Genomic DNA, 15686 nt, shown 5'->3' with positions numbered 1-15686 from the left:
ATAATCTAAAACAATGATCTAGAGATTAATTTTCTTTTAATGCAGTTATGCCCTGTGTAATCAACTCAAGTAATTAGTGTACGTTAATTAATACTTATCAGTTATGTTATTTACAAGTAATTAATGATACTAATAACTAAATACTGTGACGAGATTGTGTGGACCGACACAAGTCTAATCTGCCTCATTTGGTAAGGGTTATGAACTTGTGTTGTGTAAGATGGTGGGAGAGGTCAGTATCAGAGTGGCGGGTCTAGTGACCACTCTGGTAGCAGCGGGCTTGTCGCTGGGCAGGGACATGCAGGCAACGGCCAATCACGGGGTGGTTGGGCGGGGTCTGAGTGTCCATGCGGGGCGATCGTGCTCGCACGACGGCATGGTTTTTCGGGTTGCAACTTGAAAATCTGTCAGAGTGCTTTTGGCAAGCGATCAAGCAACAAGTGTTATTTTGGGATAAGCGTTGAAATAGTGTCTTTTGGAAACAGAATAAGAAAGTTCGTCATTTTGGCAGGCGAAATACGGGATTGATTTTGTGCTGATAATTTATTTTATCTTTGTGTTTGGACGCTATTTCCAGCCAGAATTTGGGTGAGTTTACTTTTTATCCAGCAAAATCTCTCATTGCGCGCTGTCTCAGACCCATCTTACACAAATGTATGTCTAGGTTCCGTATTAATTTATTGTGTAACTTCTTGAGTGCATTGTTCCCTTGCGGTCCAGTATATCGTGTCGGTATTGATTTAATTGCTGCGTGAACTGTTTGCTTACGATTGTGTTGATGAGATTTTGAGTACCTTTTTCAGAATAGTTGTGACGAAGTGGCAGCAGGTAGTTGAGTTCGCAGAGAACTTGGATGGCCCAGCGTCGATCACAGAGATTGACCGTGAGTCGACCCTCTGGGTTGACGAGTAGCCGTTTATTATCGGTTGAGTAGTCTAGCTAATTTGGAGACTTGAATTCGGCGCCCACAAATTTGCAATTATTTCAATAATGGGCCAACGTTGGAAATTACCCGTTATACTGCACAACATTTCGCGACGTTGGCACAACCTAAGGATGCAGACGTTATGTTGCCCGTATTACAACTACGTTGAGCCAACCTTAAAAAAACGACATCACTGCCTAATATTTCCCGACGTTGGCACAGCCTATATTAGCCGACGTTAAGTTGCCCCTATCATAACTATAAGTTGTGAACACAATGTAGTTCTAACTGTTGTATTTCATACTGTTTACCAACGTTCGTACAACAGTTAAAAACTGACTCCGACCTTCCCAACGTCAGTTCAACGTCCGTTTTTTGATGCCGACTTTGCCGACGTTCACCGACGTTGGCCCAACGTATGCATGTTAGCTGGGTCATGTTTAAACTCTTTAACCGGAGAATGTTGTGCTTCCGATCGTATCTTGTTTATACAATAAGGTTTAAACTATTATGTTGCTTACAAGCAAGGTCCTTACCCGAGTTATTTATCCAGGTTTAACCTATTTTACAAGCTGAAACATTACCCTATAGTTTCATTCCCCCGTCCCCACCGTAGTTGGTACTCTTGTAAACCTGTATCATCTTCACAAAAGCCACAAAATAACTGGCATCTCTCATTTACATGTACATTCCTACATACCTGGCAGGGTGAATGTTGCGTTCTCGTTGCACACTGGAATCGGCACCCGTGTTCCTTTCAAGATGTCAATAGAGGGCGCTGTATCACAAGCAGAATCAGGAAGACAAAGAGACAGTGCAAGGTCCAAGACAAATACCTTCTCTTCGGTCAACTTGTTGATGGTGTAGATCAAGGTTAAGGCCTTGCCGATCTTTAGCTCCTCTTGTGTGCCTGATAAACATCAATTAAGCCTAGACTTTACTTCACACCCATTTAACAAAGTGTCAAAGATAAACCATATTTTCAGCACTTCCTTGTTCGAATACTAAGTAGTACGCTTCCCCCTATACCAATAACACTATGCAAGTCCACTTGATACATTTTTATAAGTCTGTGTAGGCATGAAGAAAACCCTGATATTCGTCCTTGATTAAATTGCCTGGCTAAACAATACTTACCCCAGTGGTAGTCAAATATGGTAAAGATTATCGACCACTTTCCAAATCCCATGGATAGTGTAAACTCGCATGGATCGAGCACTAGCCATACAGTACTTGATAACACAGTGATTTGAAGATCCAGATCAACACAGCATTGCACACCAAGGCAGCGATCGTAAAGGTCACAGGTTAATGTGCTGGGAAGACGAGGGAGAGTAACATCAGTGCACACTGGAAATGGACAGGGAAAATATCACAACATTGTTTGTGTTTCTACTGCAAATGATAATGCACACCAAATAACAAAAATTAAAAAGTCTCTAAAGTAAATCAAACAAAATATTAAACAGCTATATTTTTTAAATAGTAAATTATCAACGACTATAGTATGTACATGTATCTCCAATGTTAATAGATAATGCGTGTTCAATTTAACACAACTTGTTTTTCAAATGAATTATATCCCGCCCCTAAAAGACCCCCACAACAACAACAACAACGACAACAACAACGACAACAACAACAACAACAACAACAACAACAACAACGACAACAAAAGTGCAAACAAAGGACCACACAAAACCCCACAAATTGTGTTTACTACATTCTGTTGTTGATAAATTGATTGTTTGTTCATACCATAATGAGTTGTGGGGACACAGGGTCCATCGTCAACCTTGTCTCTTAGACCAATAAACTCTAGAAGAATGTTGATGGCTTGGTGACCAGCGTTTTTACCAACTTGGCTAATAAAATCAGCCAAGCTATTTTTTCCTGTATTCAAAGAAACAAAGGTCCAATAGTAAAATAATTATATAAAACCATATTTTTGTAATCTGTAAATGTTGTTACCAGGTCGGATTAATTTCACTGTAATAATAAGGGAAGACTTCGAATCCTAACCTATGGTTGGACCTCTGATGACTCCAAGTTCCCTTTTAAAGGTTTAAGGGTCTTGATAGCTTATGAATGGGTGCAGCCAGATTCATGAATAATTGATAATCAAGAGGTCAAACATGGGGCCAAACTGCTCATTAAAATTGGTTGCTGCAGCACAAAGCAAATCGGTTTTAAGAGGCAACACCGAGCACAAAGGCCAGTGAGTGTTGGTTTCAATTCCATTGTTAAGAGATATGGATTAAAGCTCGACCATTTCCAACTTTGATCCAGGATGTTGTAGCTACTTTAAGAAATGAAAAACATAGACACGAATTTGACTTAAGTGCTGTACTCCTATATTTATAGAAAGTTATCAATGATTACAGATAAAGCAGGAAAATAAAACAATGTGAGATGTATAAATGCATAGCCATTCATATTTTTTTTGGGGGGGGGTCCTGTTTATTCACAAACCTACATACCAGTACATGTAGCATCACAATGGCCGATAACCTCTTTGTCAACTTGGAGCGGATTAATGGGGATTACACTGACACCAATTAATTCTGTGATGCAGGATATCCCTGCTCTAGCTCAGTTCATGAATATGCCTGTGACCAAACCACTTGGTGTTTACTGACCCGATGATAATGGGCTGCTTAATTTCCAAGAGAAGAAACCTTAAGGGCCCTATGATGCCATAAGGGCCCAACCATAGGTTAGGATTCGAGGTCCTCCCTAAATATTTTTCCGGAACAAATTGCATCACTCATAATCATCCTATTTACGCTTAGCTGTTTATTGTTTCATTAAGCCAATTACACCTTGGCTAAAAATGTTAGGAGAGGACCCACAGCAACAATGCCATGGACCCAATTCTGTTATACCTGGCAGAGAAAGTGAAAAGTTAGAATTGCAGAATGGAATCGGCACCCTGTAGTCCTGAATGATGTCAATGTCAAAGATGCACTCCTCCCCGCTGTTGGGGCAGACAGATGCCCCAAAGTCAATCTGAAACTGCTTCTCATCACCCAGTTTATCGATTGTGTATTTCAGTGTAAATGGTCCGATCTTCTGTTGCTTCACACGACCTTAAAGTAAACACCACAGTTGCACAGATTAAATCATTTACCAATGATCAACTTTGAAAAATTAACTTTCTCATGACTCGACAAGTTTACAAATGAAATTGCATTATATCCTTCTTGATAAAAATGCTTTTTTAAATGACACTTGTTCCAATTCAAAGCATTTCCTCTAACTAATTCCGATACTTTTGTGAAGCACTCACCCCAATCGTAACCCAACAACAACTTAGTGTACCGCAAATGCTGAAAGGCAATTGTAATCGTGAAATCACAAGCATTGACCTCAATGAATGCTTCGAAGGAGCGGCGGAACTTCAACCTTTGGATGTCCAGTTCAAGGCAGCAATCAAGACGGAGGCAGTTCTCACTGATTGAGCAGTAAGCAATCTTGGCGACCTCCTCGGAGAATGCTGGTAGCGTTACTGTTCCACAACCTGCATTGATACAAAGAAAACATACAAAAGAGGGTATTAAACTTGATAAAAGATTCCTATGACCATGAACAGCCAACTTAACTATGACTAGGTTTCGCATTGTACATTTTTTTAAACCTACTTCGTTCAGCCTCAGAGAGTCTAAGTTCTTTCTCCGCTCTACTTCCCTCTGTTTCAAGATTCCTGCCTTCAAGTGCACCAATGAGTTGAGAGTCGCTCAAACTGGCTGGTGTGTGACAAGGTTCTTTTCCATCAAGAAGTTCCTGATATTAAAAACGAGAAATACGAGATGCAACCATTGATTATTCAAATTAAAGATGTGTACGTGTGTTGTTTAGGTTACACCAACCCTTACATAGATACATTCTTTATTAGTGCAGATGAGTAAAAAATACCTACTTTGTCAATACCAAGCTCTGTCAGGACATACTCAATTGCTGCATCTATTCCTGTCTGAAGAAGCTCCTCCCCAGTCTCTTGGATTAACATCTTCAGCCTGGCACGGTTGAAATACTCCTCAATGTCAACTAATAAAGGATAACGTATGTCAACAGCATTGAATGTATGTGGACTTGGATGTTTAGTTGCATCAGATGAAACATTGGAAACCAATTTGGAAACAAAGGTCAATTCATACACGAGGGAAGGGGATCATATGTCTGATCCTATGTAAGTAGAGTTCAGAACGTATAAAATATATTTATATATAAAACACAAATTCACGAGAGTACTTTAATAATTTTTGAATCCGGATTTAATGTAACCTACTATCTGGCCATGTGAAGGTCCCATCAGGATTGCAGGTGGGTAGTGGTACAGCAGAATCTCGAAGCACATTGAGGAATTCCAGGCACTCTGCGTCCCCATTCTCTGGGCAGAAACCCACACTCATGCTGACTATAAGTTGAGTTGTTGTCTTTTCAATGGCGAACCTTAAATTGAATTGAATACCAAGTTTTACAATAAACCAATACAAAATTCATTAGAAATTTACAACAAACTTAAAGACAATGGACACTATTGGTAAAATGTCAAAGACCAATCTTCTCACTTGGTGTGTCTCAACATATGCATAAAATAACAAACCTGTGAAAATTTAAGCTCAATTGGTCGTCGGAGCTGCGAGACAACTATGAAAGAAAAAAACACCCTTGTCACACGAAGTTGTGTGCTTTCATGCTTGATTTCGAGCCCACAAATTCTAAACTTGAGGTAAACTTGAGGTCTCGAAATCAAATTCGTGGAAAATTACCTCTTTCTTGAAAACTCTGTCACTTCGGTGGGAGCCTTTCTCACAATGTTTTATACTATCAACCTCTCCCCATTACTCTTTACCAAGTGAGGTTTTATGCTGATAATTATTTTGAGTGATTACCAATAGTGTCAACTGCCTTTAAACAGTACAAAACAACTAATGGCACTATATTACATGAAATGCGCTAGACTAAAAAGGGAGAATACAACCTGACAAATTTGTTTAAGAAAAAATAAATAAAAAATAACTTACCTCAAATGTAGTTTCATGTCATCAACGAATGGTACGTCGAAAGGTACTGGTACTTCCCGCTGTTTACCTACGGGTTAAATAAAGCAACAACAAATTAAATACTGCACTATCATAAAATATCAAAATTCACAAGCTAAAGTTCAATGAAATTCAATTAACTGCTTTTGAAAAATTAAACTTAACGTGATTTGACGCCGACTTCTACCAGAGTTGATTTGAAGTTTATGTACAAAATGTAAACTACGTGTACATACGTCATCAATCCACCATTTTAGAGGTGAGCCGACGATGCAACTAAGGGATACGCACAGATTTGTACGCACATGGCACAATTTCATAATAAAGCTGTTGCTCGTTTTTGAGTTTACTGTAGCAGAAAAATGGGCAGTAAAAAAACCACCATGGTTTCTCAAGTAAGCAGAACATTTCTAGGCGCGCATGCAACTTCACAATGAATTTGAGTGTTACGTCACTCGTGATATACCGTGGGTTAGCCTTGCTTACAGTAAACTGCTGCATGGGACGCTCCGTAAGCACAATACGGCTGCTTACAAGTTTTATGAAATTGGCCCCAGGCTTGGTCATCAAAACAACCAATATTCTATTGACCTCATGACGAGAGTGCAATATTCATATTACGTTATATGCTTAATGTCTATCTACCGTACTTACCCCACTCTGCTTCCAGTATATCAACAGTGTAGTTCCACGAGTTGACTCCAAGGATGAACTGAAACTCACAGGGATCAAATCTCATGAATGTCTTGAAAGCCAGAGACACCATGAAGAGTTTAATGTTCATACAGCATTCTACACCAAAGCAGCTCTCATCAATCTTACAGTATACATTCTTAGGTAGGGAGACCTGAAGTAGAGGACAACCTACGAAAAACATGAAAAGGTTTGTGTTTTTTTTCAATACAAATACGATGTTTAAATTAACACTTACTATACATATTTAGAGGCCTTTCTTTACGAAAATTATGTCAAAGTCATTTAAATTTGGACACAAACGATTTTTCTTTTAAATTAAGTAAAGATAATAAAAACAATTCAATCTGGAAGCAAAGATTGACTATGCTGGGATGGAGGGACTGACAGATATCGGATTTGGCATTTGTTATATTGAAACTTACGGTCATCAGGTTGTTTGTATCTTTGTAGGAGAATCTTCCTGTCTCCTTGTGAGCTCAGACCTCTCTGTTGAAGCTCAATCCTTAAAGCATCGTTGGTCATAGACTCGGGAAGAACACACGGCTTGTTGCTCACAAGTTTCTGATTAATGGAAACAAAAATTCATTAGAGACAATTAGCTGACTTTCCCTATGTTTTGATAGTGACGACAGTCCATGCAGCGACGTGGCAGGACAACGACTTGACAACCAGGAAACTGAGACCAATAAGTTTGAATTATTATAAGAAAGCATTTTATTTTGTTAGTCTCCATTGACATTGTCACTTTTATGTTGTCATTGTCCTCATGTGTTTCTGCTATACAGTGCGGATTCCAGGTCACGGGCGATAGTTAGAACATCATAATTACTGTCAAATGCATTGCGATCGTTTTTCTGGGAAGACTGTGTTCAGAGTCAGTGCAGGGGGGGTTAATGGATATAAATGTTATTATTGATTTGAGATATAATGTTATATTTTGTTTACTTATTGTACTTCATTAATCATTATTGGTAAGTCATAATATTTTTGTTTTCAGTTAAACCTACGACTATCGTCTTGACGACTCTTAGCAGCTCGTCTGATGTATCCTCCAGGTTGAGCTTGCGAGCAAATGCTAGGATGGAGCTTATCTTCAGGTTCCGAAGAGTGAAGTTCTTGAAGGGTGATCCAGAGCCGATTTTGGGCTGTGGAAGACCCAGGGACTCCTGGGTTTCATCTCGATTACCTGACAATAATGAATAAACTTAGATAATTATTTACAATTAATTTAATAGTAGCATGCACAATTATCGACAGGTGAGGTTGTTCTCTATTGCGCCTATACACTTGTCACTGTTGTAACTAGTTTAAAGATTCAATAATCACGTTCAGTTTAAACCCACCCCCACCAGCAAACTGTGGCTTCGAGTCCGATCTTGACGCTTGTGGCATTAAAAAATACACGTGTCCAAGAATACTCCGTCTTTGCGATGCATACATTAAGCCATATGTCCCAGAAAGTTGTGTATTAATGTACACGTCAAATAGCACAGATCGCCAAGAGTTGCCCCTATGCTCCTGAAAGTGGCTGCTAAATGCACCACAGCATTGACAAAACCTAAAGGTACTACATAAACAGTCTCATTTTCTCAAAAAATAAAACCCGTCTTACAAATAGTGATCAGCGGTTTGAGTTGCCTGCAGATAAAGCGCCATTTCAACATATACTATATCAAGGACATCGATTGAATAATTATTTCTTACTCGGTGTGACCGCCCTATTCAGAGCCGACTGTCGCGGCGGTGGTTGCTTGGCCGGGTCAGGGGTGTTTGTTGTGGTGGATGGAGGTTGTACACGTTCCGGTGATGTGTCTGTCATTTTGCCAGCCTCATTGTTGCGTTCAAGTACAGATCCCTCCTTCACAGTTTCGCCCTGAATGTTTTATTTTGATGGGAAACAAACTTTGCTTCATTTATTTTCATAGAAATTAGAAAGCTCAGCATCGTTCATTATTCATAATTAGGTACACTTTTGTTATGAGAGATTTGATTTTTAAAAGAATTGTTAATGCCATTTGTTGGTGAAAAAAAAAGCTTTTTTTTGTGACAGCATAATTAATAGTAAAATGAAAAAAGAAAAAAGTGATATATAAGATTCTGACCTTCCAAACTATTTTGTAGTCGTCACAGACTTGTATCCACTTTGGTATAGCAAGAGGTCGTTTAGCCAAGTAGTTACTGGGATCAACGTATCCTTCATTAGCAGCTAAGTCTGCAGCGGTCGGGTCGTCATCAAGCGCACTGTCTAGAATCGAAGCTAGACGGTTTCGTTTGGTTTTCTTCATTGATAGATGGATGTAGTTCGGTGGTGCACAAGCTGTGGCACTACCTACTCTACCAATCTCGGTACCAGCTATAACCTGTTTTATGGAAAATACAATGGTAACGACAATTAACAGAGCAAATGATTACTACCAATTTCTTATTCTGGATATAAAGTCTAGTTTTGCTTTCTCTTGGAGTATTTTCCCCTTGTGGCCAAGTTTCTCTAATGTTCAGTGGGGGGGGGGGGGGGGGGGGGGCTGACACCGCATTGAACTGTACGTCTATGGTAGAACAACCAACAAATAAATAGAGCAGAAAACAAATATGAAGATAATTTAACATCCCCATTCAACCTATCCTTGCACTAAACCTGTCTAAGTATAAAAACTCAGTCAAGCTAAGTAAGGCTGATATAAGATGCAACAGATAGCTCTTTTTAATAATGTCATACCAAATGCTAGATCCTTGAAAAATCTCTTGTTATACTTACGTTTGTCAATTGCGTTTCTGATAATGTGTGGTTGGGTGTAATGTTATCAATGAATATCTTAATGTTGCGGAATGAACCTCCTTTAGCTTCAAGAGTGACTTGGTTTGGCTTCCCAGGGCTTCTGTAGATCGCACCAGAAAAGGGCGCCACCAACTAAAAAAACAAAACAAGAAGCATAAAACAGTAATAATATTCAAAATAAAATTAAGTTTGTTTATTGTAAACATACTTTAGAAGAGATTCATTACGAATTACGCAAAATTCCGGCTATATCTTTTGCCTTGAATGATAAGACCTTGATAATAATAATAATAATATTATAGTAACAATACAAACATAGATAATATTCAACATTTCTAGCGGGACATAATTATGTCAATGATGACACTCCTTGCGCAAAAAAATAATAATAATAATCACGAACTATGTTAATTACACAAAGACAGCCAATTTTCGAAAAGTTTGATTTCACAGATAAATATGTTTTGAGATGTGTCTTGAGTTGGGAAAACATTTCGTTTTAAAGGAACACGTTGCCTTGGATCGGACGAGTTGGGTCTAAACAAAAGCGTTTGTAATCGTTTTTTATAAAATGCATATGGGTAGAAAGATGTTGTAAAAGTAGAATACAATGATCCACACAAGTTTGCCTCGAAATTGCGTGGTTTTCCTTCTACTGTGCGAACTAACATGGTCGGCCATTTATGGGAGTCAAAATTTTGACCCCCATAAATGGCCGACGTGTTAGTCGACAAGGTAAAAGGAAAACCAAGCAATTTCGAGGCATGTTTGTGTGGATCATTGTATTCTACTTTTACAACATCTTTCTACCCATATCCATTTTATAAAAAACGATTACAAACGCTTTTCAAAGACCAACTTGACCGTTCCAAGGCAACGTGTTCCTTTAAATGAGACTTGTTTACAACACGAGAAGAGTAGTGACTTAACTAGATAGATCAGTTGGTAGAAGACCAGCACAAGTGGAAATATCTGAATGTCCCACCTTTGCTCCTTGAGGCATCTCCAGATCGACACCCTGATCCTCGTAGTGTCCGGCTGAGTCAGTTGGATAGAACCCACCCGAGGCGCACTCTCCGGACCCCGGTGAGCGGTACTTCCTCGGAAATTCCTCATGGGCTTTCGGACCGAATAGTTTCATTACTAGAGACTGAGACTTCTTGTATCTGAAGAGTCAAATTGATATGCACAAATATTGTGTAGCAGTTGAATTGACAGTTTTACTGCCCTGACAAAAACATAAAAAGTGTAAACAAATAAACGACTACAAAACCACTTCATTTTCTGCTAAAATTATGTTTTGGCTATAACTTCACATCTGTCTTAAAGGCAGTGGACACTAGTGGTAATTGTCAAAGACTAACCTTCACAGTTGCATCTCAACATATATGCATAAAATAACAACCCTGTAAAAATTTGAGCTCAATCGGTCATCGAGCAAGATAAAATAATAATAAAAAAAACACCCATGTCACACGAAGTTGTGTGCGTTTAAGATGGTTGATTTCTAGACCTCAAGATCTAAATCTCTCAAAATCTCAAAATCAAACTCTTGGAAAATTACTTCTTTCTCGAAAAATATGGCACTTAAGAGGGTGCCGTTTCTCGCAATATTTTAAACCATCAACCTCTCCCCATTACTCGTCACCAAGAAAGGTTTTACGCTGATAATTATTTTGAGTAATTACCAATAGTGTCCACTGCCTTTAAACAAGTTATAGCACAAGCCTCTTGACTTTGATTCTCTACAAAGAAAGTCACATTATACCTGTCAGAAAGTCTCCGCATCAGGACAGTTTTTGTTATAGCGCCCTCTCTTGAATCAAAATCTCCAATGTTTCCATGATCATACCAATCGCCATTTTACAAGTCCGAATCCAAACTAATCACGTAAATTCCTCAAATAACTCCTAAATATCCAGGTTAATCCAATCATCGAATCACTTCTATTAATCACCAAAGTCCCGTGCGTGCATCTTAATCGTGAGTACTGTTTTAATTATTGCAAAGGGTGATTTAAGGGAAGTTGGTTTTCCATGTAATTCACGTTTAAATTTGTTTACATCCACATTGTTGCAATGCATATAAATGTACATGTAGGCCCATATCATAGCGTATAATGTATAACGATGATTACTGTTACCAGCCCAATATGTATAATTGATTGGGGTTAATTTCTGCTTTCTCTATAGAACCACGGGTATATGATCACCAATAAAACACTACAAAAAGTACAAGCAAAGTTCAAGTACACCTTCTTTTCATGGTCCTTCGAGCCGGATTCGAACCAGCGACCTATGGCTATGGCTACGAATGAAATGGAAACCGAGAACATTAACCCGACAACCCCTCTCGATGATACCCATGCAGTTACCATTGGCGGTGTTACTATTCCAGTTGCAACTCCAGCTACCAGTACACATCCAGTCCCAGTTACTGTCACCATCGTCGAGACCTCACCTTCCTCTACCGGGGTTTTCAGCACGGCTACAGCTGCAGCAGTTGGACTACAGACAAGTGCTGTTACCGTCCAATCCCGTTCTCGGTCCTCTCGTGACAGACGTATGCCGGCCCACTTTCAGGACTTTGTTATTGACCACCATCCTTCAACTTCCGGCAGAACAGATGAACATAGCGTTGTAACCACACAAACATCTCGTTCACGGAGGAGTTCTCACTCATCGAACTCACTCTACAGCGGACAGTCCCGTCACAGTAAATCTTCCTTCAAGTCAACACTGAGTGACTCCCAATCAGCGAAACTCAAACAGCAACGCAAACAGGCTGAACTGGAAGAGATGAAACGCCAGATTGAGGAAGATCAATCAGCAGATGAAGAGTTACAAAGGCTAGACGATGAGGCCTATGCCGCACGGATACGCGCTGACGAAGAAGCTCTTGCGGCTCGTAGACGTGCCGAAGAAATTGAGCGCAATGCTTTTCGTCAGCGCGAGTCTCTGAACACACGACTATCAAGACAAAGAAGATTGCGAGAAGTGGAACAACAGCTAAATGAAGCACGACTGATCACAGCCATGGTCAACAGTGATCCAGAACCAGAGATAGAGAAACAGCATCAAACTGTGACCCCATCTTCCATCAACCAAACAACATTGTCTGACTCACCAACCCAGGGTCAAACAATCACAGTCAGTGCTGAGAATACTCACATAGCCAACTTGAGTGATGTCCCTACATACAGCAATACTGCAGTTCATAAGCACAAGGCCGAAGTACACGTAGTTGATGTCACCACTCCGTCTGTTTGTTCTCCATCTAAAGGAACACCACCGTCCATGCAGCCGGCAGTTACCAACACCTATACCCTACTCCACTTTGCAAACTGGTTGCAAACGAAGTCCCGAGCGAGGCGAATTGTCAGTCAGGCTACTGCTATCCAGAAGAGTGACAACCCTTCTACCGATAAGAAGGATAAACACTTTCAGAAGAGGAATGCTCCTGCAACAGCAGTATTCGTCACAAACGAAACACCAACGATGCCCCCATCGACGAACACCACTTACTCTGGACAGAAGGGCCCACACAAACCCAAAGCCTACTGTCCCAAGTGTAACGAGACAACAAATTCAGAGCTACTAAGGAAGCCGTCATGCAAAACCTGAAGCGGAACGAAAGACGCCTCCAAAAACACCCAGATAAAGCAGAAATTCACAACAAGCTTATCCAAACCCTTGTCGACACAGGCTTTGTGAAAATCATCAGCAACGAAGAAGCTCTGAAAACTGAAGAGTCCTGGTATATTCCGCACCACGTAGTTGAGCACAATGGAAAACACCGCTTGGTATTCAACTGCTCTTACGAGTACGAAGGCAAGATCCTCAACAATCACCTACTACCAGGGCCAACACAAGGTGCTTCACTGCTTGGCGTATTCCTGCGATTCCGCCAACACCCTGTTGCCATATCTGGGGATATTCAGGCAATGTTCCATCAAGTGAGACTACTCCCTGAAGACAAACCTCTCCTTCGATTTGTATGGCGTAAGATGAACCGAGACAATGAGCCAGATATCTACGAATGGCAAGTTTTACCATTTGGCACCACGTGCAGCCCATGCTGTGCCACATTTGCACTACGCAAACACGTCAGCGACGACAAGGATGTCTGCAGTGCAGTTGACCAGGCATTCTACGTCGACAATTGCCTTGACAGTAAACCTACCATATCCGAAGCAAAGGAGCTCGTTATGAAGATGCGAAAGCTACTCTCAACTGGTGGTTTCAACATCAGACAATGGGCCAGCAACATCCCTTCAGTAGTTGATGAACTTCCATCTAATGCCAGATCTGAAGGCTACGAGCTCTGGTTAGCCTTTGGTCAGAACGACTTGTTCGAAGGCACCCTTGGACTTCGATGGCAATGTTCCACAGACGAACTCAGTTATAAACACAGATCAACTGAGTACTCGACGCTCAACCTACGAACTATCTACAAGATTCTTGCTAGCCAGTATGATCCAATTGGCTACATTTCTCCCTTCACAGCACGTGCTAAGGTGCTAGTACAAGACCTTTGGAAGACAAAACGAGACTGGGACGACCCTCTTGAACCAGGAAAGATCCGTGATCAGTGGCTCACTTGGGAGGAGGAGCTCTCCGACCTTCCTCTGGTTAAACTGCCGAGATGTTACACCCCGACTGATGTCAACACAGTGACTTCCAATAGAGAACTACATGTTTTCTGTGACGCATCTGAACGAGTATACGGATCAGTTGCCTACCTCCGCACTGAAGACGACAAGGGGGACGTCAGCGTCAGTTTTCTCATGTCTCGATCCAGAGTGGCACCGAAAAGACAACTATCGATGCCACGACTCGAGTTATCAGCAGCTCTCACCGGTGCACAACTAGCCGATCTCCTTCGTAAGGAACTTACCCTAGAGATCAACAAGGTCACCCTATGGAGCGATTCGACCACGGTCCTGCAGTGGTTGAAGTCAGAATCATGCCGATATAAGGTCTTCGTTGGTACTCGTGTCACCGAAATACAGACCCTTACAGATGTGCAGGACTGGCGCTATGTGGACACCCAGAACAACCCTGCCGATGACATTACCAGGGGTAAGTCACTCAAAGAACTGAGTGAAGAATCCCGATGGAAGACAGGCCCACTCTATCTTCGTCAACCTCCTTCTAAGTGGCCGAAAAGTCCAATCACTGACCCTACAGAGGATGCAACAGAGCTGAAGAAAGCAACCTTCTGTGGTAAGACTGCCATTGTAGAAAACCCATTGCAGCCCGATCTCCATCAGTACAACAGCTGGGACGCTCTGGTAGAGGCTTTCAAACTATCCCTTCACGGGGTGGCCAAACCTGGAGATGACACAGCACAGTTGCGGGAGGACATCGAGAATCTTCTGTACCAAAAATGTCAACTCGAAAGCTTCCCTGAAGAGCTGTCTGCCTTAAAGGCCAAACGAGGAATACCGTCCGGGAGCAAGCTCTCACAGTTGGACCCAGCCTACGACGAAACCGCAAAGCTCATCAGAGTTGGAGGACGACTACGTAGGGCAGAAATCCTCTCCGATGCTGTTAAATACCCAATAGTCCTTGATCCTCATCACCACATCACCAAGCTGATAATACGTGACTATGACAAGAAGCTTCTTCACTATGGTCCAGAACGTATTCTAGCTGAATTAAGACGCAAGTTTTGGATACTCCGGGGAAGGGAGGCAATTCGTCGTCATCAGCATCAATGCTTTGAATGCCGCAAATGGCGCGCAAAACCCGAAGTACCAAAGATGGGTGATCTTCCTCCGTCCCGTCTCCGTCTATTTAAGCCAGCCTTCTACTCTACCGGTGTTGACTGTTTCGGTCCGATGCATGTCAAGATTGGTCGCCGCTCCGAGAAAAGGTGGGGGGTGATCTTCAAATGTATGACGACCAGAGCTATTCATATAGATCTCTTAGAAGGCCTGGACACCGATGCCTTCTTGATGTCCTTTCGGCGCTTCATTTCCAGACGAGGGAAGCCCTATGAGTTGCTATCTGATTGCGGAACCAATTTCAAGGGAGCTGAAACTGAATTACAGGAAGCATTCCACGCCATGAAACCTGACCTTGCCGCACAACTAGGCGACCAGAAAGTGAGATTCAAGTTTAATCCACCCAGTGCACCTCACTTCGGCGGAGTGTGGGAGCGAGAGATCAAGAGCATTAAAGACGGTCTCAAGGTTGTAATCAAGGACCAATCAGTCACCGAAGCCGTACTCCGCACCGTC

At 41.3% G+C, this 15686-nt stretch overlaps 1 protein-coding gene across 3 annotated transcripts in view; it reads right to left on the bottom strand.

Moving 5' to 3' along the window:
- The window catches only part of LOC139944885 (uncharacterized), a 175711-nt gene that overhangs the window by 87422 nt on the left and 72603 nt on the right, over window positions 1–15686 (bottom strand). For all 3 annotated transcript variants that reach the window (XM_071942035.1, XM_071942037.1, XM_071942036.1), the window contains 16 exons: window positions 10428–10608; window positions 9422–9574; window positions 8769–9026; window positions 8371–8539; window positions 7674–7852; window positions 7089–7227; window positions 6625–6834; window positions 5953–6019; window positions 5214–5377; window positions 4845–4972; window positions 4567–4708; window positions 4215–4445; window positions 3811–4014; window positions 2684–2818; window positions 2063–2275; window positions 1626–1835 (listed from right to left, as the gene is read on the bottom strand). In XM_071942035.1, the coding sequence (XP_071798136.1) occupies window positions 1626–1835; window positions 2063–2275; window positions 2684–2818; window positions 3811–4014; window positions 4215–4445; window positions 4567–4708; window positions 4845–4972; window positions 5214–5377; window positions 5953–6019; window positions 6625–6834; window positions 7089–7227; window positions 7674–7852; window positions 8371–8539; window positions 8769–9026; window positions 9422–9574; window positions 10428–10608 (2783 nt within the window). The remainder of the gene's footprint in view (window positions 1–1625; window positions 1836–2062; window positions 2276–2683; window positions 2819–3810; window positions 4015–4214; window positions 4446–4566; window positions 4709–4844; window positions 4973–5213; window positions 5378–5952; window positions 6020–6624; window positions 6835–7088; window positions 7228–7673; window positions 7853–8370; window positions 8540–8768; window positions 9027–9421; window positions 9575–10427; window positions 10609–15686) is intronic.

This window comes from Asterias amurensis, chromosome 12 (assembly GCF_032118995.1).
Source record: "Asterias amurensis chromosome 12, ASM3211899v1".
Taxonomy (NCBI): domain Eukaryota; kingdom Metazoa; phylum Echinodermata; class Asteroidea; order Forcipulatida; family Asteriidae; genus Asterias; species Asterias amurensis.
The sequence above is the reverse complement of the archived record's forward strand: the minus strand, read 5'-3'. Positions and strand labels throughout refer to the sequence as shown.